This window comes from Atheta coriaria, unplaced genomic scaffold (genome assembly GCF_025399875.1).
Source record: "Atheta coriaria isolate IRGN ID8LTWV9N9 unplaced genomic scaffold, Caltech_Dcor_3.1 hic_scaffold_3_pilon, whole genome shotgun sequence".
In the NCBI taxonomy this organism is placed as follows: Eukaryota; Metazoa; Arthropoda; class Insecta; order Coleoptera; family Staphylinidae; genus Dalotia; species Dalotia coriaria.
Window position 1 is genome coordinate 7,700,810 of NW_027045445.1, and position 22,845 is coordinate 7,723,654.

A 22,845-nucleotide genomic window follows, 5' to 3' on the forward strand; every position below is an offset into this window, starting at 1 on the left:
TTTGTGCTGTCAACGCAAACGCGTGTTTTACCCCGGTTGTATACAGTTTACACCCTTTTTGATTTATGACGTCATTTGGCAGCCATTTTGCGCGCTTTCCGTGACGACCAATCAAAAATGTCAAACGTTATAAACTTGGGTAAAGTGCACTGCGTGCACGCGAGTCATTAGTCTGAGATAATTAATGAAAATTACGCTGAGAGCTCATGAATTGACTGGCCCATTAGCGCGATTATCACAAATCGCAAACGATAATCACGCGTTTACAACGCGCTTTCTTGTGCTGCGGTAAGTTTTAATAAGAGGAAAACAAGGTGTGCGGGTTTTTTGTTGCCGGAGAATTTTGTATTTGAAGGATTTCTGTGCGATTTTCGATGTCTTGGATGCATCATTCGAAAGTCGGAAAGTGAAATTTTCGTCCGAGCCGCGCAACACCCAGAAGGAAGCGCGGCCGAAAAGAAGTCAGGCCGGTCGCTATCGAGAGAAAGTCACACGAGCGTCAATATCAGAACATCCAAACGCACCCAGTAGTCACGCTAATCGTCCGAGTCTTATTTAATCAATCAATTAATATGTGTAACACGTACTTTTACAAAACACCTTTTATTAACGCACAAAGTTCCTAAACAATGTCGGTAATAATGTGTGTTGGTAATTTAGTATTAAACGTTGCATTAATTTTATTGATTATACATAAATACTTAGTAGTTTATTACTTAAAAATATATTAAAACATCTTTAGAAGTTTTGCAAATGAAATGATTATTTTTTGAAGATTTGAAGTTGTCTATAGGCAACTTATTTAACACCGACAAACCACAAATGACTACTATTAGATAAAAAGTACAAATAAAATAATATTTTATCATTAGAAAAATAATTTACAAACAAATCAAGCAAATACAATTACAAATACCAAAAATTACTAAATACATTTACCTATTGCATCCAATCACAAGTAAATATTAACAAAATTCAAAGAATTACGATAGGCAACCCAAAATACACATAAACCTACACGTGACAACAGCGCCTTCATTCCATTGCGTTGTCGGTTGAAGTGAGAATTCCATGTTCCGAATGATTGCAAACATTCTTAACCCAACAAATGCTGTAGACATTAAAAATTCCCAATTACCTGCCATTAAAACGTGATAATTTTGTGCAATAATGGCTGAGGATGACGATGTAGACGTGCTTGGTGACTATAGTTTTGATTTGCTCAACAAAAACGATTCGTAAGTAGTCAACTACTTTTGTAATTTTCCTTAACTTTTTTCTCCCACACTAACAATTAAATTCCTTAATTCCTTAGAATTGTAGACTTGCAGAATATATAATTAGTGTTAACTTGTACATTTGTATAGTTTTGACGGAACGCCACTAGTTAGTCAAAATTCCGACCTCTTAAACTGTGACTACACAATACATCCGCAATGGTTACTGGACAAACCAAGCACAAATCCAGCACTATGGTATGACACAAGTGATCTAGATGCTTCTGATTATGATGCCCAAGCAGAACCTACTATTTTGTCACAGCAGAATTCAATTACTGATGAAAGTGGTTGGACAGAAAAGGAGAAGGATCTTTTGAACAGAGGAATTGAGATATTTGGCAAGTCAAGTTTGAATTTATCACAATTTATTGGTTCAAGAACTCCGGCAGAGGTGAAATATTTCCTTAAGAATTTTTATTCCGATGTGCAGTTATCATACACTTCTGTTAATGAAGATATTTTGTTTGATAATTGTGTGGAGGAAACAGTGGTGACATCTGCGAATGTTTTACAAGAATATGAGATTCCTGCTAGTATTGAAGAGGTGATAGATGCGGTTTCAACAGCGGACACTACCACAGTACAGAGAAAAAGGACGAATTCAACGAAGAAATTAAACGGTGGTGGTTCACATATAAGTTATGATAAGGTTCCATGTGGACAAAGTTTATTAAGGTCTAATTATCAGAAATCTAGACAGGATTCAATTTTAAAGGGAAATAGCAGTCCAAGAATGAAGCAAAGAAGTCCAAAAGTTAAATTTAAAACAAAGTTGAAAGTTCTCACGAAAAATGTGAGAAGACCCAGTGTGAAATCACCAATAGCCAGAAAAATCGAAAAATCTCCAATCAAACATCGCAGAAAACAATCTGAAAGTGATTCAAGTCAAAAATCACAAGAGAGTGATGGTTTAGAAGTAAAGAAAGACTTGAGGATTGTCACAGGTAATGGACCAGGTGTCCCCGTTTGTGATGGTGAAGTAGTCGTGAAAATTATAAAGGAAAACGACACAGAAAGTGATACAGATGTGGATATTGATGTTGAAGACGGTGATGATTTTATTAAAACAAAGGATAACTCAACAATACCTCAAATAAAAACTGATAAAGTAGAAGAGAAGCATGAAGTTGATCATCCACCAGATACACAAAAAGATTTAAAAACTTCAAATGTCAAAAAAAATAATTTATCTAACCTCAATAAAAGTCTACCTAAACGCGGGCCACAATTTGAAGAACTGCCGGAATCTGTTATAAAAGACCTTCTGTCAATGGAAGAACCTACAGCAGAAGTATCAATATCTCGGGAAGAAATAAGCGATGTAGAGAAATATCTATTCTACGAATTCTTCGAAGGTCGACCGACGAAAACACCAGAAAGATATTTACACGTAAGTAAAGTACAACTGGTTGCATATTCACAGATTTATATTTATGTAATTTTTATATGTTTAGATTCGTAACCATATTTTAGAAACGTGGAAGAAAACAAAACCAAAGTACGTGCGCAAGACCACAATACGCAATGGTTTGAAACAAGCAGGCGATGTTAATTTAGTTGGTCGTATACATTCGTACCTGGAACAAATCGCCGCCATTAACTTCCAGTGTGAAGAGACTAACTATTGTCGCCCTCTGTTGGAGCTTGCAGCAGTATCGGTGTCAGCATCAAAAGATAAAGCAGTCGTAATAAAAAGTGAAATATTACCGCGACAAAGGACAAAAAAGAAATACATTAACGTAAGAATATATCTATATACATTCTATGAAGTATATTACTTTATGTTTCTAATTTAATTTTTAATTTTAAGGATGGTGAAGGTGGTTATACATTAACTCACGATGAAAAAGGTGAAATCATTAATACTACAGTCGTTAACGAAGAACCAGCAGTAAAACAACGTAGTTATCTGAAGAAACCATCAATACGATTGGTTTACTGCCGGCCATTTACTGATGAATATCCAGTAAGTATCATAACCTATAATTATTACTATTTATACTATAATCCTGGTATTTTTCTAGCAAAAATACTCAATAAGTTTGGACATTAGCACCTTAATCCTAATGGACCTCCATGCACACATGCACCTCACTGAAGTGATGGGTCTCATTGGCGGTTACTGGTCGTCTGCTGCCAAAAACTCGTTATAAAGCGATACATTCCCTGCAGGAACATTGCATCATCCCAGACACACTGCGATATGTGCCCGATATCGCAAGCAAAAGCAGCGGAAACCTTGCATGATGAAAATTTAGACATCCTCGGCTGGTATCACTCGCATCCTACATTCGCACCTGAACCCTCCCAGCAGGATATCGAAACGCAGTTGAGTGTGCAACAATGGATCGGTAATCGTGTGCCTTGCATTGGTTTCATACTCTCGCCGTTCAGTTTGCATGGCGCGTTGATCGCGTCGCCATATCGCTGCATGATTGTCAATCGAATGCGTTCCATTAAACAAGATGGCGATTGTCATAAGGAAGACGTGGATGAAGAGCAACAGTTGGTGCCTTATAAATTTAAAGTTGATTTGATTGTGGAGAGATTAAACGTGGGCCAATTGATTGAAAGAGCGAAACAGGTTTTTAGAGATGATCGAGACAATATAGAGAAAGAAACTAAGAGCCGCGTGGATTTTGGTAAGGTATACTTCCAGGATAACACCATCACCTACTTAGATAAAGTGAGTAGACATTATTTTCATTTTCAAGTTAAAATGATGATTGTTGAATCAATTGTTTTCTTGCAGTATATTTATAGTGTAAAAATGCACTTGGCAAAGTGTTCGGGCATCAATAAAATGACCTGCGACGCCATCATCAATGGTCTAACAAGGATATGCATGCATTACTCAACTGTGAATAAGTAATTTAATTTATTAAAAATAAATTTATATGCTGTTTAACTTGGGTTCTGATATTCTTGTTAGGCCTTGTTTTTGTACCTTGCAAACAGTTAAATCTGTTTCAACGCTTGAGTCAAATCCGCGATTAAATCCTCGATGTCTTCCAAACCCACGGAGAGACGCACCAAGTTATCGGTGATGTTAAGGAGTTTGCGTTGTTCTGGTGGGACTGATGCGTGTGTCATCACCGAACTAAACAAAAACATCAGAATCAGATGTGCTAAGCAATATTGACTTAACTAATTTTGTTGTATGTTTAGTTGCATAATGAAATTTTGAGTTGTTGATGACTTACGGAAGTTCAGCGAGACTTTCATATCCTCCAAGACTCTCCGCCAAGGTGAACACCTTCAAAGCAGTCAAGAATTTCTTCGCTTGTTCAATTTCTCCCTTCAAGTAAACAGTAACCATGCCGCTGTGCCCAGAAGTCTGCTTTTTAGTTAATTCATAGTGCGGATGGCTTGGTAGGCCTGGATGTAAAACTTTAACGACTTTTTCGTGTGTTTCTAAGAACTTTGCCACAGCAATTGCATTTGCACTGTGCTGACGCATTCGCACCGCGAGAGTTTTAAGACTTCTAGTCACCATGGAGCAGTCGAAAGGTGAGGGCACTGCGCCCAATGAATTCTGCAGGAAACGAAGGCGTTCATTCAAATCAGTACGATCGGTGACAATCGCACCCATTACAACATCAGAGTGGCCATTCATGTATTTAGTCAGAGAATATACTGACATGTCGGCGCCTAGTTCTAAAGGCCGTTGCAAGTACGGAGTTAAGAAAGTGTTGTCTACAGCGAGGAGGACATTACGGGATTTTGCAATGGCCGCCACGGCGCGAATGTCGTTTACTTTCAGGCAAGGATTTGTTGGTGTTTCTAACCAAATCAACTGAAACATTATTTACGATTAAAGTTTAAATATTTCATAAACTATGATAAATTATTAATAATAACACACCTTAGTGTTAGGTTTGATGGCAGCTTCAACTTTGGTAATATCAGTTGTATCAACAATAGAAAACTCCAAACCAAACTTGCTGGCAACTTTGCTGAACAGCCTGTATGTGCCGCCATAGATATCATCACCACTGATAACATGATCCCCAGATTGAAACATGCCTAGAAGTGTGTTGGTAGCTGCTAAACCAGAAGAAAAGCACATGGCATGCTTGGCGTTCTCTAGGGATGCCAGGCATTCCTCCAAGACATTCCTGGAAGGATTTCCGGACCTTCCATATTCAAATTCCTAATTATCCAAAGAAAAATTCAGTATGATTTAATATAGAACCAACTTTGTTCATTAAACAGCATATTACTTTAAAATTAGCAGGTGAATATTGCTTGAATGTGGTGGACATGACAAGTGGAGGCACAAGCGCCATGGAGTCCCATTTTTCTGGTTCCTGGCCGACGTGAATCGCCCTTGTTGAGAAACCCTTTGGGTATGGCAAGTATCCTGGCTGATCCATTATCTAAATTAATATATTTCAACTTGAACACATGGCATAACCTATATCAACCCTTTGTATTAACTTTTAAAACAAATCTTATTGATTTCACAAATTTCTCTTAGAATGCGTAACTATTAATTATTACTTACTTAAGAATAACACTTTAATAATTAGAATTAACAGGTTTTAACTAGTATTAACACCACAACTAGGGGACAAGGACGAATAAGTTCCCAGCTAAGCACACACATAAAGTGAACTTGATTCCAATTTAAAATGGTTTAAATATATCACAATCTCAAATTTAAAGTGGGGACGAAACACGTTCGTTCATAAACGAGTCACGAAGATAAGTTAGTTTGCAAATGTGCAAGTAATATCTCAATTTGTAGACGAGAAATATAAACAAGAAACATGAAACTTGAAACCTAACAAAACACCATTAAAACTCACACAGAAGTAGTATTATTATGTATGCACATAAATATTCATTTCAAAAGTCGCACTCCATGAATTGTGTTGTTTCTATGTCGCATACCACGTTTATCGTTATCTACATGTTGCAATGATTCTAAAATAAACAAACATCAGGCGACTACGTCGACAAGCGTTGTGTAAGACTCAAATAATCGACAATTAAAGATCGCATGTACAGAGGACGTGGACCTTGATAATTTTCAAGTAAAAACAAACATTTCTCTGCACCCCAACATAAACAAAACAATTCAGGATCATTTTGGGGTATTTGGCCATATGTAATCAAAGAACAAATAGTTGTTTATATTTTGTTTTATATCGTAAAGTACCTTTTACCAAATATTCTTCGGTCACTCGCTTCCTGACTGTTGCGTTGCATTTGAGAGTATAACAACATCACATTAATCTCTCATTCAGCAGTCATGATAACGCCAACTGCGGCATGTGACAAGCTCCGTCTCATCTCCGTTCTCCATTGAATCGCGATACATTATTTCGACGCTGTTAATAATTTAAACAATAATTTAAATACACATATCAATTAAATATACATCATAAAAAATAATAACATTAATATATGTACAGAATCGTTCAAGTACTCAAAACAAAACGTTCGCTAAAAAACCGAATCAAAAAAATTATTTAAGTGTCAAGTTCACGTAGACGCGGACACACAAATCCAGAAATATCAAGGATGTGTCTAAGAAAGTGTTTAAAAATGTATTAAAACCTACGTTTTGTCCCTAGTTTTATATACTCCTACTTAGTATGCATACAAAATGGCTTGCAGCTCGCGGCTCGCTTTCCGTGTTTCGTTGGTTGCGCACTTCTCCACGCAAATGGCGGTGGTGGTGGCTTCTTTTGTATAGTACATATGTTTATGTTTAGTAAGTAGTGTTAATTTAAAAATAATTGTTATTTGGACTTGGATTGCGCACTAAGCACGCACTAGGTGTTCGACGATTGTCAAAGCTCCTTGAGCAGCGCCGACTTGGCGTTTTTGAGCTTGTCCAGACGCTTGATGAGGTGCGTGTTGGACACTTCTAATTCTTCCGCTCTACTCTGAGCTTCCCTCGCCTATAAACATACAAATTATTGTTAAGAAACATAGCAGGTAGTCATAGAAATAAAATTATTAGCCTGTCACCAAAAGCCACACTTATTCTAGTTGAAAAACAAAAAAAAAACAACAGATTGTAAGCACAGGTAATCAAATTTTGTCAAAAAACAAAGTCTCAAGATTAAAACAATCAAATTCAAAGTAAAGAGTTCCAACCACGTGACAAAAAGCAACACAACTATTCATTGAGGATTCTTATTCAGTTTTTTTGTGAAACATGTCCGCCATTTTTCGACTATTCAGTCATTTTTTAACCTCAAAAGAATATTTCTCAATCAATGGGTGCTGCAATTTGAACGTGTGGAAGTAAAATAATGTTCTAATTTCAAAATAGAAAAAACATGAATGACGATGAACAATGTTTGATGAAACTAGCAGTTAAGACTTTGAGTTTTAGCACAAAAGGTGATGCAAGCAAGTCAATTAGTGTTAGTGCCGTTGTGTCTACCTTCAACATCATTATCAGTATCATTATCATTATCTGTGTAACTGTAAGTGTAAGAGCAACTACTAAGTGAATCGTCCTGCAATCATATCAATAACCACCAATAAAAAACAATGAATAACTTATAAATTACCCTACCATTCAATCAATTACCACTACTAATATAATAAGCTTTTGATTTACCTCTCGTTGCAGTTTCCGTTTCTCCGCTTTGAGCGCCTCCTCGCTTTTCTCGGAGATCTCAGCCGCCGACTTATATCGAATCACCTGGCTTTCCAGTCTGGCAACGGTCGCTTGCATCGTTGCCACATCTTGTTCGGCTTTCTGCGCTCTGAATTTATATTCGGCTAATTGTTTACTTGCTTCGCCTAAAAAACATTTAATAAATTAAATTAATTCAAAATGTAGATTATAAAATTCTTACGTTGAATATCAGCAGCATCACTATCCGAATCCGGTCCGTTCAGAGCGCTGCTGCTTTTCCGCCGCTTGGCGCACTTCTCCTCCTCGAGTTCGAGCTTCAGGTGGCTAATTTGATCCAATAGCTCAGAGCGTTCTGTAGCAAAACGTGCCAGCCGCACGTCGAGACTACCTTCGCCTGCGTTTTCTAAAAGATGCGCGTTTTCCGCGCTCACTAACGCACGCCGAATTTTCGGCGTCGTCGAGTTTGTTGTCGCACTCGTCGTGGGGCCATTCGTTAAACCAGCCGACGTGTCCACATCGTCGGCGGCAACAATAACTAAACCCTTCTCGGCGATGAGTCGGTCGCGCTCGTCCAACTCGGCTTTGAAGAGCGCTAATTCATCCTTCAACTGCGCCGTTACCCGTTTCAGTTGCTCAAAGTCACGACACTTGTCTTTGTGTTCGCGCTTCACCTGCGAATGTTCCTCTTCCAATTCTTCTAACCTACAAATATTCATAAAGTTAAAAATTTATTTAAAAAAAAAACTGATTGCGTTTATTTTACCTGTCTTTAAGAAGTTCTAGTTGATAAGTCTGCGCCGCTTTGTCATTATCCAACTGCGCATTGGCGATCATCGCCTTGCGGAACTTCTCCTCCACCTCCTTGAGCTCATGCTGCAAAGTCAAATGCGTTACCAAAATATTCGACAACATCTTGTGTTTCTGGTGTTCACGTGCACTTTCGCTTGGCAATTGTTACATTCTGTGCGCTAGTATGTTATGTCATTCATCTTGGCACAAACACACCGCGTGAAACAATTGCCAATTGATAGTTTAAATAAAACTTACTCTGAGATCGCGCAAACTGCCAGTGTCCTCCAGCGAGTCCTCCGATGAGCGCCGCGATTGCAGCAGGCTGCGGACGGAAGCAGGAACCGGCCGCCGCACTGCCGGCTCGCTGAGCATATCAAACTGTCGGTCGGCGTTCTCTTCCTGTTCGCGTTGCTGCCGCTCCAGGTCCCGCATGCGAATCTCACGCGCTTCGGCTCTCGCTGCACGACGGGCCAATAGTCGTGCTTCAGCCTAAAATAATAAAAAAATTATAAATTTTATAAAGTTTTTTATAAATTAAGTAAGTATATTCTTTTACATTTTTAATTTTAATATTATGAAATATTAGTGTTAACCTTTAATCATTCACAACACATAAACCTCATTAAAATCATTTATTATTTACTTCATCTCTTTCACTTTCGAAATACTGTTCGACACTGCGATCGCCCGATGCCCAACTTGCAGCCTGCTCTAATTTGTGAATAACCACCTCGTTATCGGCCGTGGTGAACCGCGAATCCACATCCACGCCTGTGTTCGTGTTCGAAATAATCTCAGATTGGCCCACGTCCAATTGTTTCTCGTCCGGACTTTCGACATCTTTTAAATTCGTTACTTTCTCACTTTTCTTCACATCGTTTAGTTTTTCGTTTGCCTGCCCCATCGTTTCACTCTCCCGACACTGCAACGATTGATTTGTGACTGGTAAACAATTACTACCATTATTGACATCAACGACAGTTTGAGTTTGTGCGCTTATCTGCAGATTAGGTGCGACGGAATGTGAATACACTTCCCGTTCCATTATGAAAAAACTTGTTCGGCGCAGAAAAACAAAACGCAGTTAATAATATTTATTAAATGCAACAAGGTAAAAAATAAAACGAGGTAGGAATTGAAAATAAATTACTACTCAGCGAATTTTCGAATGATTTGGCAAATATTGCAGTCATTTGCGAAAATTTTGTACCGTAACAAATTATAGTAACACCTCACTGACACACCTTTCACATCAAACTCAATTTCAAGTCTCCACTCTCCACAATGCATTGATAAAATGAATTTGACTCGATATCACAGATTAGATTAGGAAATATTTCAGAAATCTCTGTAAACAGAAATAGCCCAATGAAGAAAACGTCTGAAATCATTACATCTATATATATAAAAATGAATTGCTGTTAGTTAGTCTCGCTAAAACTCGAGAAGGGCTGAACGGATTTATCTTATCTTGGTCTTGAATTATTCGTGGAGGTCTAGGGAAGGTTTAAAAGGTGAGAAAAATTCGAATAATTGCCGGGAAAATCCTCAAAACAGCTCTTTTCTATAGAATAAAATTTGACATTGAGATTCAATCATAGTTATAGTTAAATAGTTAAATTCGAGATGGCGCGCTGAAGTGCATTATTGACAAAACTTTATATGCATAATTCCTTTAAATTAAAATTGCTAATCTTATTGATAGAATTGACTCTTACTACGAGTATGTCTAGAACAAGAGAGTAAAAACGAATTACATTTTTATTAAACACTGCCGGAACGAAGTCGCGGGCAACAGCTAGTATTGAATATATATTTAATGTAATAGGTATATAACTATTATATTTGCGCAAGGATGACGTAAACCGACCTCTGAGAATCGGTGAGATCAACAATGTTAAATCAACAAGATATAAAAAAGTCACGTCAATATGAATATAAAATGATCATCAATGTCATCATTCAAATGGAATTTTTTCATAAACTTTTCTCATTTTTTTACATCACTTACATATTTCCTGAGATTAATCGTCGTGGCACGCACAGCAATATTCCCGTTAATGCAATATGTCGTTGGTAGACAATCGGCCAGCGATGCCGTCTGCATTTTCCGCGTTTGCATAATCAGCTCCCAGCGAGGGTACGCGACTGATAACAATGGCGCCGACACCATCGCGACACACTTTTCCAGTCTACTCTACGTTCCAACACCACGTCGTGTGTTTGCCTAGTGTTAATATTGTTAATGAAACGCGTGATCTGCGTTGTTACGCAGCTGCAGCCCGACTGAAATCCTCTTTCGCGGAGAGTAAAACTCAGGAAGTCTACGTGCCGGCCGCCGGCGGCATTCTTAAGCGCCTAGGATATAAATAGGCAAAGTCTTTCCTTCGAAAACCAAAAATACCGACAATATATACGCTCTCGATTTTCTACTCCACTCGTATGTGTTTATGTGTGTGTGTGAATGCATGCAGCTTACAAGCAAAGTGTCGCGTTGTCTCATTAATTTCGCGTCTCATGTCCCAGTGTGTCTGAACGCAATGCCTAAGCTTTTCTTTTATCTCGCGTGGAAATAATCGGCTTGACGTGCTGCATTCTTTCATTCTTTTATTCTAGCGTTTCAGATGCAAATGTTAATTCATCATTCAATACCGCGGGAGCAACGCAACGAAACAATTACTTAAACAAAAATAAAACCAAAGGAGACTTCCTTCCGTCGATAATACACGCGCGTGCTTTGCGTCCCCTTATTTCTCTTGTGTATCATGTGTCGCAAATCAGGAAGCTCGAATGATGCCACTGCCAGTTGACAAATCGTTGGTTAAAAATAAGCAAATGTCGAACGCGCCCCTCGATTCGAATGTATCTAATCGTTTTTTCACATCCGGGTGGATGCGCTGTCAAGTTTTAAAGATTATACAGTTTATTCTTGATTTATAATCCCTACTAATATTATAAATGCGAAAGTCCTGATGTTTGTTACACTTTCACGCAAAAACTACTTAACCGATCATCATGAAAATTTGTACACATATTCTTAGTGGTCCCCGAATGGTTATAGGCTACTTTTTATTTAATAAAAAAAAATATTTTTGAAATAAAATAAAGAAATTGTTTAGCCAATAATACCTCTGCATCTGGCTATTTGACTAATTTAACACCATCTAGCATTCCAGCAATGAAGCTCAAACCTAAGTACTATAGTACCATCACACTGTATTATCACACTGTATTACCGACAGCTACGTCAACATCAAATCCAATTGACTACACTATGGAGACTGTACACTATACTTCCATAGACTATACTTTCAGCCATTTTAAACTTCCCGCCATTCTACTTCATTGTTACTTCTTCTGTGACTACAGACGCGTACGGAAGCAACTTCATTATTTTAGATATTCGCGGACGAAGCTGCGGGTTAAAGCTAGTTAAGAATAAGTGATTTCTAAGCATAATTGCAATCTCAGCTGAAAAATCTCAGCTTATTTCGATTATTTTGAATACCAAGACAAAACTTATCAGAAAACTTTCAAATTTATTCTTTAAATGAAGTCCATACTACAAAGTTTCATAATTACCAATTTGTCCCAAATATCAACAATACTAAATTCAAATGAATTCGCAATCTAAGTCGATTTTTATGTGTTTATCTTTGAGGTTATTATAACTATTTCATGCTACATGGATGTATAAGAAGTGTTACCTCTTTGGCAATCAAATCAAGCGCCTGATCCTCGGCGGAGGACTTGGACGGCGCGCGTCTGCGTCCGCCGCCGACGTCCATCGCCGCCTCCGCGTGCGGCGCTGCCGCAAATCTCTCAACGACGCTCGGCCTGGATTACGCCGCCACACCACCTGTATCAGATAAGTACAATCAGCAACAAATAAACAAACATTTAATACAATACATCATACAATATATCATAGAGGACAACTCACAAACAATTAAACTAAAAGCAATAATTGCAGGTTCATTCTTTTAGGTGCAGCATCCCGACGCAGATTGAGAATGAGAATAGCCGGTGGTCATCCGCACGCACGAACACGACGCGCTAGGCTATAAAAAGATTCTATTTCGATCGCACCGGCGTGCGAGAAAGTATTCACCGCCTTCGCCGTCCATCCGAATTTCACAATGTACGTTGTCGATGAGCAATCACATTAAAACGCGCACGAAACAGAAACCTATGCGAATCTAATCAATATTTTAACAGCTAAATTAAAAACAAATGACAAGCGTGCCCGATACCCGTTTAATGCGATTTGCGTGTAAATGCTGGCGCAAATCGCAACTTGGAATAGCAATTGCGAGCAGGTGTTCGTGGGTGGGTGACGGTCGCGCTTTTGGGTTAGGTTTCTGCGGTGGCTGCGTATCTTCCACTCCTCGTATGCGCATGTGTGTGAGTGCGTTGAGTCGTCAATTGTTTCTTTCCCTCATTGCACATTACACTTGCAATGTTGCTATGGAAACAAACAATAACTCACCTTCTGTTGATCGATCATCCAGTCTCCCTCATCGGGCGCATATTTCCCTCGATGGCGGTCCAGCAGTGCCGATAACGTAGACACGACCTTCAGAGACGCGCCGGGGGCAGAGAGATGGTGGTTTCACACACACGCACACAACACAAACACACACTACACACGTATAGACGAGGTAATCTCAAGGGGATTTCACGCCGAGCTTCACTGAACGATGGCGGCCGCGGCCACCCTGTGGCATCGCAACGCGCTCCTGGTGCGCGGCGACGGGCCTTCAACGGACGTGGCGCACGATATCCTCGGCGATTTGCGAAAATTCACACATGTGGAGCGCGCAATGTGCGGTGGCCGAGCGAAGACATTTCTGGGTATTTTCTTCGCAAAATGCCACCACCACAACAAAATGAAATATCACCAGACGTACGTATTTAGTTACATTTTATATTTAAATAAATTCAGATAATAAACATTAGTAAAAATACGTATTTAACAAACAGGTTATCTTAGTATTTTAGTTATTTTAATTATCATCTAAAATATTGCTTTAAAAAGTAAATTCTTTTAAATAAATTTTAAACACTAGACGTTCATATATCTAGGGTCCCTAGAAAAACATTTCAAAACAGTTAAACAAAAACTTCAAATCAAACTAGTTTATTTATTATCTTCTCATATTATTTGCAAAGTTTCAATAGTGCAGTGTCATCATGAGCACATGTATTAATCTCTGCTTCAAGCTTTTTAATACAAGCAATTGAGTCGCTCTGATACTTAGAAAAGAGCTCAATCAATGCTTGCACGTGTTTATCATAATCAGCGCAAATTTCCTTTGCATCTGTGGGAGCTCTAGTACACGTTAGAGAACCGATGCATTCGTTATAGATAAGTTGAGAGTCGAGAGCCCTGCAGAAGTTAACATGGATGTCGATAGCCAAATTAGTTTCGTGGTAAGTCTTGAAGCATGAACTTGTTTTATCAGATTTAAATTTCTTATCTTTATGATCACTTGCTGACCTTTCATCTCTTCTCCTTTTATCTTTATTCCTGTCACCCTTACCTTTGCTTCTACTATCACTTGATTTATCATTTTTACCATTTCGCTTATGTCCCAACACATCAGTTATTCTCAAAACCTTAATGTTCACCAAACCATGGTCGTGATCATCGCGATCATCTCGTCTGCGACTGTTATCCTTTCCCCTTCCACCACCACCAACATGCTTTCCAGGACGTTTATCACTATCCGAATCATTTTTCCTATCTTTCTTCTTGTCTACTTTGCATGATCCATATGAACTCGACACACAGAAATTGTAGATGAAATTATTACTATAGAATTTAGTCAACTCGCCGCATCCTTTAGTTGAATTGAATTTGGCAATATCACCTTCAATCTCTTTCAACAAACTTTCCAATTTTACTCTATCAGCGTCGCACATTTCGGCGCATTCAGCCATTCTGGATTCGACGCATTTCTTCACGTTGGTTTTTTCGGTGTCACACAGTGATGATTCACCGAGTTGTTTATTCAAGACGCAAGATAAATCGTAGGTGGCATCACGGATCGCAAGGGAATCTTCAGCACGACTCTTCATCAATTCTTCGGTTGGTTTGAAAATACCATTCTCGCAGTCTGTTCTGCATGTTGTGGTGGTACCACTGGCCTAAATTTATAATAAAATAAAATACTATTAAGAATCATTTACGATTTATTTTATTTAAAACTAGCTGTTGCCCGCGACTTCGTTCTGGCAGTGTTTAATAAAAATGTAATTCGTTTTTACTCCCTTGTTCTAGACATACTCGTAGTAAGAGTCAATTCTATCAATAAGATTAGCAATTTTAATTTAAAGAAATTATGCATATAAAGTTTTGTCAATAATGCACTTCAGCGCGCCATCTCGAATTCAACTATTTAACTATAACTGTGATTGAATCTCAATGTCAAATTTTATTCTATAGAAAAGAGCTGTTTTGAGGATTTTCCCGGCAATTATTCGAATTTTTCTCACCTTTTAAACCTTCCTAGACCTCCACGAATAATTCAAGACCAAGATAAGATAAATCCGTTCAGCCGTTCTCGAGTTTTAGCGAGACTAACGAACAGCAATTCATTTTTAAATATATATAGATATCGCGCATATTGATACGAAAAGTTGAAAAACTAAAGTTGTATGACTGATTGCTTAAGTATTTTTTATTAAGAACGCTTTGCTTGCACCAAATCGCCCAGAGGCAATTTTCATTAAAAAACTTGCATTTTTCATGTATATTAATAACAATTTCGATACTTTTTTGGTTATTCTCCTTTTCCAAGCGGAGATGAATCCAAAAATCAATAGTTTATCAAAATCTGTCCAACAGTTCTTGAGTTATGCATGCTATAACTAACACAACTTCCATTGTCGATCTTGCTAAATGATTGTGTATTGATTCTAAACGAAAATACAAAATGAGAAAATATTTTACTCACCAAAGAGGCCAAGAAGATGACAACAATCGGCACAAGCAACATGTTGCTAGCTAATACCACACCACGGAAACAATTCGGGCTTATATACAAGTTTGGCAGAAAAAATTAAGCGCAATTTAAATGAAATACGTGTCCTTTCTTTAATTACATGATAATTCCGCACAACAAACGTGATTTTCTTCAAATTTGCGCTCCTCGCATGGCTGAAAATACAATATCTCGAAAAATGATTAACTTAAACTAAACTTTACATTGCATTACATTGATTTTAGGCTATTGCAGGAAGGGAAAACGAAAGATTGGATGATTCGGGGTGCCGGGGTGCAAAGTGAGAGGAATCATTGTGATGAAGGAATCAGCGGGGAAAAGAGATACTTGAGGTTAACAGCGATTAAATTTTGAAGTAAAAAACTAAAACACAATAATACATTACATCAAAATCAAGATATAAGCATATCAGCGCTTCGTTTTCTTTTTTCTCTCTTTAAACGCTCGCGTTCTTCGCACACAGTGTGTCTTCTTGCATTGAGTCTACTTGCACTTGAACGGTAGAGATATTCTTCTGAATTTGTATTGGGGTCGCAAAGAGCAATCGAATTTTTCGTGATTTGAATTGTGATTTGAGAGGCAGGGGCGTGTGAAGGCGGGGCGGGCAGCCGGTGGGCGCGAAGAAGAAAAGACTTGAAGAGTCTAATATTTAGTGCTCCGCTTCGTGCGCCCGCGTGTGGCGGTGTGTCTTCGGCACTTCTTCGCACATATTACTTGCCACCCGACACCACACCACACCACACCGAGTGATTGAGAGCCTGATCGTTTCGCATTCAGAGAGAATAATCTACTTCATCCAATACCTCGTTTTCTTAACCCTTTTCCAAAAACAAACGAAAAACAATACATTAGTGCCAAACGTGTCCATGTAGTCGCATACGTTACCGTCCACAGCTTTTTTTTCTCTTACACATTTACTCAGTGTTTCACAACGCTCTAATTCAAAGTTTTCAAAACAACCATAATCAACGCCTACCTGTGAAACACCAAAGCTAAGCGTTGATTATTACAATTAAAAAAAGAGAAATGATTGCGAAATCGCGATTTCGAAATGAAACAAGTACACCACTCCGGCTGACGTCCACTCGTCTTATCACTTATTTATTCATTAGGCAAAGCTATAATTTTTTACGTCGTCCACCATCGATTGGAAATCATTTGATAGTAAATTATTCAAAACTCCTTGTCATATTGTATTTGCAGTTGCATATCGTAATAATAATAATAATAATTATAACGCTCGAATCGGTTCGCATTCGAGTGCAAAGGGGGTGGCAATTGATTTGTGCGCGATATAATCGCGAAGTCAGAACGGAAACTCGAGACCCCCAAACGCAACGAACGACAGTAGTAGAGTGTGTGTGAGTTAATAATGACCTGCAGGATTAAGACAACAGGTATTAAATATAATTAAATCAAATCAGAGTGGGTGGAGAGAGAGAGTTGGTGGTTTCAGAATAGATATAAAATAAAACCATCCGATGCGCACTGAGAGCAAGAACCTGATGCGCAATCCACGAGAGTGTTGCGGAGATGTCTCATTCGATTGATTGTTTTTTGTTGAGATGGAGATTGATGATCACAATTTGTTTGTTGTTGGTTTGACAGAGTGTGATTTGGGTGAAGATTATTAGTTTTTAGTGGAACTTACGTGGTGAGTAGGAACGCGAGCGCGTGCGTTCGTAACGTCGACCGCGGCGGTAGTGTGGCGAGGGTGTGCGTCGATATTTACGCGGATGATCACTGAAAATACAAAACAATATCATATTAATATAATTTTTTTGGTAAAAATTAAAAAAAAAACTTACTCTCTTTCACGTTCACGCTCTCCTCTATCACGTCCACGACTCCTATCCCACTTGGATGTTGGTACACTACAATAAAACAACGTTAATCCAGTATTCTTTCCATCTGCATTATTTCTATGGACTGTGCAGTGATGCCTTTATCAAAACCCTAAACTCCTCGGGTTTCACTCTAATGTCTCTGCCGCTGTTGAGCGTCGCTCTACCAAAATGCAAAGAATCGTTCGCAGTATATATCCACGAACAATAAACCTCCACAGCTTGGTGAATAATTATAAAATAAAAGACAAAAAACACTTACTAAGTGGGTTTGCCTAGGTACATTCCCGGTGTGGGCGTGTGCGCCCGCTGTGTGATGGAGAAGTCCACGCGAATGTTCTTGCCATTGATCTTCATCCCGGTGCATTCCTCTTTGGCCACCTTCGCATCCTCGGAGCTCTCGAAGTACACGAATGAGAATCCACGCGATTTTCCAGTCTATACGCAATAATCAATCAATAATAACACTAATAATGTATAAAAAAAAGATTTAAATTTACCTTAGCATCTAAAACAACTTGTACTCTTTCAACAGGTCCATACTTGGAAAAGATGTGATACAACTCAACCTCGGTAGTATACACGCTAAGACCAAAGACTCCCAGACACCCAGAAGGTTTGGGATTATCACGGGGGCCTATATGCCGCCGTCGTGAAGACATCGGGCTGTGGGATGGTGAACGGCGCCCGCCGTATGAACGTGAACGAGAGCGTGAATAACGCGACACTTTGTAGTGCTTATCAGACCGCGATCGGCTTCTTGATCTACAACAAACATTTCAGATGAAAAACAAACTAAATTCATATAAGTTTAATTTATCAGTACCTGTATCTTCTGCTTTCCCTATATCTGTCGCGGTCATCTCGTCCACCATCACGTCGATCGCGACGATCCCGATCACGATCGTCACGATAATTACTCCCGCGACTCGGGCTTCGGTCGCGCTTTACTTTGTGACCACGCGGCGATTCGTCGCGTCTATCATGATGCGGCGACCTGTCGCGATCCCTTTCTCGGTCCCGGTCGCCGTCGTTCATTTGAAGATGGTTGTGGTGATTCGGCGGAGATCGACTTAACTATGACATAAATTCAATTAGTATTATCACAAACTCATTCACATTTATAGAAATACTTGTGTATCAGTCATTATGTATGTGTATGTTACGAGTTTTTGCAGACTTAGCGAATTATTATATGAGTTGTGCACCAGTCATTTAACTGACATAACTGTCGTTATTTTGGAGACGCAAACAAACAAAATAAAACACGCCGTGTGGATTCTGGCAAAAAGTGTGCGGAAACGCAGCGAGCCTTGCCAGAAATAGCCATCACTTTCCCAAGTGCATTTTGCGAAAAGCAAAACGCTGGCAAATACACGAATCTAGCACACATAAAAACTGATACTTTTTTATTTATATTTTCCGTTGCATGCATCTGTTATTATCATCAGATACCGTTGAGTACAAAAAAAATCAGTTAAAATCTAGGCTAGCTCACCTGCCTATCACTCATTCTATGCCCAAACAGGCACTGTTTTTACGACGCGATCGCGTAAGAATTACAAATGCGGTTTGTAAATGCCAGATAAAGTGCGTTTAGGTTCGTTATTCATACAGGCGTATTCTCCACGATTATCAAGCGTGGGTACGCCGAAAACACGAATAATTCGCACCGAACGCCACACACAGCGAGTCAAAATGGCGTTTTCCGCCGCACGCACTTCTGGGGAATTCCGCCAATCACATCAAGCCTAACGACCGTTGCGATGTTGCCGAAAGTTTGTTCAATAACTTTTTAAATCGGGCCCTTTAATTTGGGGACAGTTTGTTTGATCATTAAACATACGTTTAAATAAATATTTTAATTCAAATAATTTCAGTAAATGTATGCATTTAAAAGAAAATTGATATTGTTCTGGAATTATACAAGCGTTTAGTCAAATGTAAATTCAAAATAATATTTTTTACTTGTCATCAAACATTGTTGCCACATCAACATACATTTTTGTCCAATGTTTTGATAAATATTCTCTTAAATTCGCAAATTATTATGCGAAATATCCAACAATTAGTTAACTGACGCAAGTGCGGCAATTTTTGAGATACTAACAAATGAAACAAAATAAGAAATGTGTATTCTGACAAAATGTGCCGAATCGCGGTGAGCCTTGCCAGAAATAGCCATTATTTTTGCGAGTGCAGTTTGTGAAAAACACGCGCACCTCGTCAGCAAATTTCCGTTTCTTGTGCGTGACGCAGTGATACTTATTTCATTTATAATATTCCATTGGATTCAACTACGACTTTCATCAGGCATTTGTGAGTACAATAAATAGTAAAAATCTTGGCGCGCTGTTTGACAATGGCTTTGAGAAACTGTTTGGAAAAAGCGTTCGCATACAAGTTACAAATACTGTTTGTAAATTAAAAATGGCAAAATTAATAAGATGTTTTAAGAAGCGGTTCTTCTTTGCGTTTTTCTCTTCTTATTATGAATAATTCGCGGTATTTTAAAGTGACGTTTTTCGGCTGCTTCACTCAACCAATCACAATAATGCTAACGGTCGATGCGGTGTTGTCAAATGTCTGTTCAATAACATTTGACAAAATTGTTATGATAACTTAAAATAAAACATTCCAAAGTTTAAATTTAAGGATTTTATATTTAAAATTATTCAATTTAAATTGTTGTTCTGAAATTGCAAGTAGAGCCACTAAGTCTTGTTCAAAGTGCTTTGTGAACATGAATAAACATTATTAGGGCTTGTCGTTTACAACGTTGCCAATTCAGCCAAAGTATGCTTGTGGTGCACAAACTCAAAACATATTGCGTTGTTCACATGAAACAAAATGCGTTGTATTTTTAGACTGGATTATTAAGCAGATTTCATTTTGGTTTCGTTCATTTTATATTTGTGTACCGTTCAGTGAACAACTAAAAAAGTTCTTCTTACTGTCAAAACTTGCAGTAATAATGTCTCTCTGGTACGTTACATTTATTATCATTTAATAATCAATATTTTTATCGTTTGTTCATTAAATTTGTTAATTTTTATACAATTTCGCTATATTTTAAACTAATTGTCTTTATGTTGGCCCCTCTGATCGTACTTCAGTTGGAGGGGTTAATGACAGCGATGACAGTGCTTTTCTTGCATTTTCAGTTAGTCTGTGAGCAAACATGGCGGGCGCAATGTTATTCGAACGTGCACAATCAGTTTCCGACGGAAAACGCGAGAAAGATCTCGAGCTATTGAAGAAAATCAAGCTCGGCGAAGATGCCGACGACAACGAAGAGGAAATTCGCACCAAGGAGCAGGACATCCTCAACCTTGGTGAGCAATATCGCAAGGAGGGCAAGGCAAAGGAGCTCGCCGAATTGATCAAGGCGACCCGGCCTTTCTTGTCCCTCATCTCAAAAGCTAAAGCCGCCAAGCTTGTGCGCTCCTTGGTTGACTTCTTCCTGGACCTGGAGGCAGGCATCGGGATCGAAGTCCAGCTATGTAAGGAGTGTATTGAATGGGCAAAGGAGGAGCGCCGGACTTTCCTACGACAATCTTTAGAAGCGCGTCTCATTGCCCTGTACTTCGACACTGGCATGTTTTCTGAAGCGCTGACTCTAGGCTCCATCCTCCTGAAAGAACTGAAGAAGTTAGATGACAAGAACCTGCTGGTTGAGGTGCAACTTTTGGAGAGTAAGACTTATCATGCACTCAGCAATTTGCCGAAAGCGCGCGCCGCGTTGACTTCAGCTCGCACCACGGCGAATTCGATTTATTGTCCGCCGAAAATGCAGGCGTCACTCGATCTGCAATCCGGCATCCTGCACGCCGCTGACGAGAAGGACTTCAAGACTGCATACTCGTACTTTTACGAAGCGTTTGAGGGCTACGACAGCGTCGAAGCGCCGAAGGCGCTCACCGCGTTGAAATACATGCTGTTATCGAAGATTATGCTCAACCAGCCGGAGGACGTCCAGCAAATCATCTCCGGCAAGCTGGCGATTAAGTACGCCGGCAAGGACATCGATGCGATGAAGAGCGTCGCGCAGGCCTCGCATAAACGATCGCTCGCCGATTTTCAAATTGGCGTCAAGCAGTTCAAGCACGAGCTGGAGGACGATGTTATCGTGCGGGCGCATCTCGGTACGCTCTACGATAACATGCTGGAGCAGAATTTGTGCCGCATCATTGAGCCCTACAGTCGGGTGCAGGTGGATTATATTGCCAAGACCATCAAGCTGCCCATGCCCCAGGTTGAGAAGAAGTTGTCTCAGATGATTTTAGATGCGAAATTTCATGGCATTTTGGATCAGGGTGAAGGTATGCCACTTAAATTACAATTCACTCATATTTTTTCAAAGATTTTTATTTTTGATGATACATAAATGCACAGAAATAGAGTTTAATTTAACAATTCTTGATCACAACCAACAAATACCTTTGAAAAGTTAATTATTAATGATTGTTCTAATGTTTTAGGTGTGCTGATTGTTTTTGAAGAAACCCCCGTAGATAAAACTTACGAAATGGCATTAGAGACGATACAAAGCATGAGCAAGGTGGTCGACACCCTATATCAAAAGGCGAAGAAGCTGTCATAGGTGTCCGAGTGTTCGGATAAATTTAAATTACTAATTCTTAATATTACTATAGAGGGACGCCGAGAAATCGGCGAGGAGCGGAGCAGTTGGCGATTGGACGAAGCGCAGAGAATTGAAATTTACTATCTACTGAAAAACAAAACACCTTCTGAACTCATAAACTAAACCTACTAATTAAACTGTTTCTGATTGTACGTATTACAGACTTGGAATTTAATGGAATTCATTTTTGTTGGTTTCGCATTGAATTTTCGATCGAAATTGTACGTCTTGTTTCTTTGTCCTCCTAGGGATGTATCATTTATTTTCTGTAATTTTGCAATTTGTTTTGTTTCACCGATGCAAGTAATAGCCGTGGCTGTACATATTTGAGAATAAGAACTGTGTTGTTTTGGGAAAAAAAATGAAACAAATTGAAAAAATATACTTATGTACTTTACGAGTTGATTTCTTCGTGCATTATTGAATTCGTTATTGGCGCACACAGCTATGCATCCTGCAAGCGCGTGGCCCGGCAGGTCTCAACGGATTATTGCGTAATTTTGAGGAGGAAAAGAATGGCGGTCGCTGATGGTACTTCAAGCTCCGCGTGGCCACGAGGCTTAGTATTTGAAACTGGTCATTTAGTTCAGTGTGATTGATGGTTTCCTTTGAGTACCTCTCTTGGCGCTAGTTGTGATTTTACGAACTGGCATGATTACGCTCGAAAAATTTG

The 22,845-nt window shown here is 39.0% G+C and overlaps 6 protein-coding genes and 2 long non-coding RNA genes across 18 annotated transcripts; 4 read left to right on the forward strand and 4 right to left on the reverse strand.

Moving 5' to 3' along the window:
* The first annotated feature begins 1,060 nt into the window (after positions 1 to 1,060).
* LOC135789722 (histone H2A deubiquitinase MYSM1-like) lies at positions 1,061 to 4,188 on the forward strand. Its single transcript, XM_065299693.1, is given in 7 exon segments — positions 1,061 to 1,238; positions 1,368 to 2,670; positions 2,735 to 3,019; positions 3,091 to 3,246; positions 3,305 to 3,419; positions 3,422 to 3,966; positions 4,033 to 4,188. Coding segments are annotated over 7 exon segments (2,592 nt in total). The 5' UTR covers positions 1,061 to 1,170; the 3' UTR covers positions 4,153 to 4,188.
* Positions 4,019 to 5,974, reverse strand: Cth (Cystathionine gamma-lyase). Its single transcript, XM_065299701.1, has 5 exons — positions 5,788 to 5,974; positions 5,504 to 5,659; positions 5,146 to 5,433; positions 4,484 to 5,076; positions 4,019 to 4,380 (listed from the first exon to the last, which is right to left on the reverse strand). Exons 2-5 carry the CDS (start codon positions 5,654 to 5,656, stop codon positions 4,239 to 4,241), a joined length of 1,176 nt encoding a protein of 391 aa, XP_065155773.1. The 5' UTR covers positions 5,657 to 5,659; positions 5,788 to 5,974; the 3' UTR covers positions 4,019 to 4,238.
* A 438-nt stretch (positions 5,975 to 6,412) lies between these two features.
* Positions 6,413 to 13,546, reverse strand: LOC135789723 (leucine-rich repeat flightless-interacting protein 2). Of its 6 annotated transcripts, none has more exons than XM_065299697.1 (7): positions 13,166 to 13,546; positions 12,384 to 12,535; positions 8,932 to 9,165; positions 8,648 to 8,757; positions 8,105 to 8,586; positions 7,864 to 8,048; positions 6,413 to 7,192 (listed from the first exon to the last, which is right to left on the reverse strand). In XM_065299697.1, exons 2-7 carry the CDS (start codon positions 12,462 to 12,464, stop codon positions 7,082 to 7,084), a joined length of 1,203 nt encoding a protein of 400 aa, XP_065155769.1. In that variant the 5' UTR covers positions 12,465 to 12,535; positions 13,166 to 13,546; the 3' UTR covers positions 6,413 to 7,081. The 6 variants fall into 6 exon arrangements, with proteins under 6 accessions (XP_065155769.1, XP_065155770.1, XP_065155771.1 ...); XM_065299698.1 differs by lacking the exon at positions 13,166 to 13,546 and adding an exon at positions 12,620 to 13,016; XM_065299699.1 differs by lacking the exon at positions 13,166 to 13,546 and adding an exon at positions 12,596 to 13,016.
* Positions 9,122 to 11,802, forward strand: LOC135789729 (uncharacterized). Its single transcript, XR_010547646.1, has 2 exons — positions 9,122 to 9,214; positions 11,293 to 11,802. It is a non-coding gene; the product is annotated as an uncharacterized lncRNA (long non-coding RNA).
* Positions 13,547 to 13,800: 254 nt separating the features above from the next.
* Positions 13,801 to 15,767, reverse strand: LOC135789726 (uncharacterized). Its single transcript, XM_065299702.1, has 2 exons — positions 15,636 to 15,767; positions 13,801 to 14,826 (listed from the first exon to the last, which is right to left on the reverse strand). The coding sequence occupies exons 1-2, from the start codon at positions 15,675 to 15,677 to the stop codon at positions 13,837 to 13,839; spliced, it is 1,032 nt and encodes a 343-aa protein (XP_065155774.1). The 5' UTR covers positions 15,678 to 15,767; the 3' UTR covers positions 13,801 to 13,836.
* LOC135789727 (transformer-2 protein homolog beta-like) lies at positions 15,751 to 19,253 on the reverse strand. Of its 5 annotated transcripts, none has more exons than XM_065299703.1 (7): positions 19,026 to 19,252; positions 18,354 to 18,604; positions 18,028 to 18,292; positions 17,790 to 17,965; positions 17,492 to 17,557; positions 17,335 to 17,426; positions 15,751 to 16,501 (listed from the first exon to the last, which is right to left on the reverse strand). In XM_065299703.1, the coding sequence occupies exons 1-7, from the start codon at positions 19,038 to 19,040 to the stop codon at positions 16,476 to 16,478; spliced, it is 891 nt and encodes a 296-aa protein (XP_065155775.1). In that variant the 5' UTR covers positions 19,041 to 19,252; the 3' UTR covers positions 15,751 to 16,475. The 5 variants fall into 5 exon arrangements, with proteins under 5 accessions (XP_065155775.1, XP_065155778.1, XP_065155776.1 ...); XM_065299706.1 differs by having other exon boundaries at positions 15,751 to 17,060; positions 19,026 to 19,251; XM_065299704.1 differs by lacking the exon at positions 19,026 to 19,252 and adding an exon at positions 18,661 to 18,761.
* On the forward strand, positions 17,889 to 18,925 carry LOC135789728 (uncharacterized). Its single transcript, XR_010547645.1, has 2 exons — positions 17,889 to 18,002; positions 18,063 to 18,925. It is a non-coding gene; the product is annotated as an uncharacterized lncRNA (long non-coding RNA).
* A 416-nt stretch (positions 19,254 to 19,669) lies between the features above and the next one.
* On the forward strand, positions 19,670 to 22,575 carry Rpn6 (regulatory particle non-ATPase 6). 2 transcript variants are annotated; one of them, XM_065317714.1, is made up of 3 exons: positions 19,670 to 19,846; positions 20,692 to 21,849; positions 22,009 to 22,575. In XM_065317714.1, exons 2-3 carry the CDS (start codon positions 20,709 to 20,711, stop codon positions 22,128 to 22,130), a joined length of 1,263 nt encoding a protein of 420 aa, XP_065173786.1. In that variant the 5' UTR covers positions 19,670 to 19,846; positions 20,692 to 20,708; the 3' UTR covers positions 22,131 to 22,575. The 2 variants fall into 2 exon arrangements, with proteins under 2 accessions (XP_065173786.1, XP_065173785.1); XM_065317713.1 differs by lacking the exon at positions 19,670 to 19,846 and adding an exon at positions 20,354 to 20,512.
* Positions 22,576 to 22,845: the final 270 nt, after the last annotated feature.

Coding starts and splice junctions, on each gene's coding strand:
- Cth (XM_065299701.1), bottom strand. CDS start 5,656: ATGGATCAGCCAGGATACTTGCCATACCCAAAGGGTTTCTCAACAAGG. Junction 5,434..5,503: donor ATTCACCTGCTAATTTTAAA/GTAATATGCTGT, acceptor TTGGATAATTAG/GAATTTGAATATGGAAGGTC. Junction 4,381..4,483: donor GAAAGTCTCGCTGAACTTCC/GTAAGTCATCAA, acceptor GTTTTTGTTTAG/TTCGGTGATGACACACGCAT.
- LOC135789723 (XM_065299694.1), bottom strand. CDS start 9,721: ATGGAACGGGAAGTGTATTCACATTCCGTCGCACCTAATCTGCAGATA. Junction 8,758..8,931: donor GCAGTTTGCGCGATCTCAGA/GTAAGTTTTATT, acceptor TTGACTTTGCAG/CATGAGCTCAAGGAGGTGGA. Junction 8,587..8,647: donor CTAGAACTTCTTAAAGACAG/GTAAAATAAACG, acceptor GAATATTTGTAG/GTTAGAAGAATTGGAAGAGG.
- LOC135789726 (XM_065299702.1), bottom strand. CDS start 15,677: ATGTTGCTTGTGCCGATTGTTGTCATCTTCTTGGCCTCTTTG. Junction 14,827..15,635: donor TCATCTTCTTGGCCTCTTTG/GTGAGTAAAATA, acceptor TTATAAATTTAG/GCCAGTGGTACCACCACAAC.
- LOC135789727 (XM_065299703.1), bottom strand. Junction 17,427..17,491: donor GAGCGTGAACGTGAAAGAGA/GTAAGTTTTTTT, acceptor TTGTATTTTCAG/TGATCATCCGCGTAAATATC. Junction 16,502..17,334: donor CTCGCGTTCCTACTCACCAC/GTAAGTTCCACT, acceptor TTTTTGGAAAAG/GGTTAAGAAAACGAGGTATT.
- Rpn6 (XM_065317714.1), top strand. CDS start 20,709: ATGGCGGGCGCAATGTTATTCGAACGTGCACAATCAGTTTCCGACGGA. Junction 21,850..22,008: donor CATTTTGGATCAGGGTGAAG/GTATGCCACTTA, acceptor CTAATGTTTTAG/GTGTGCTGATTGTTTTTGAA.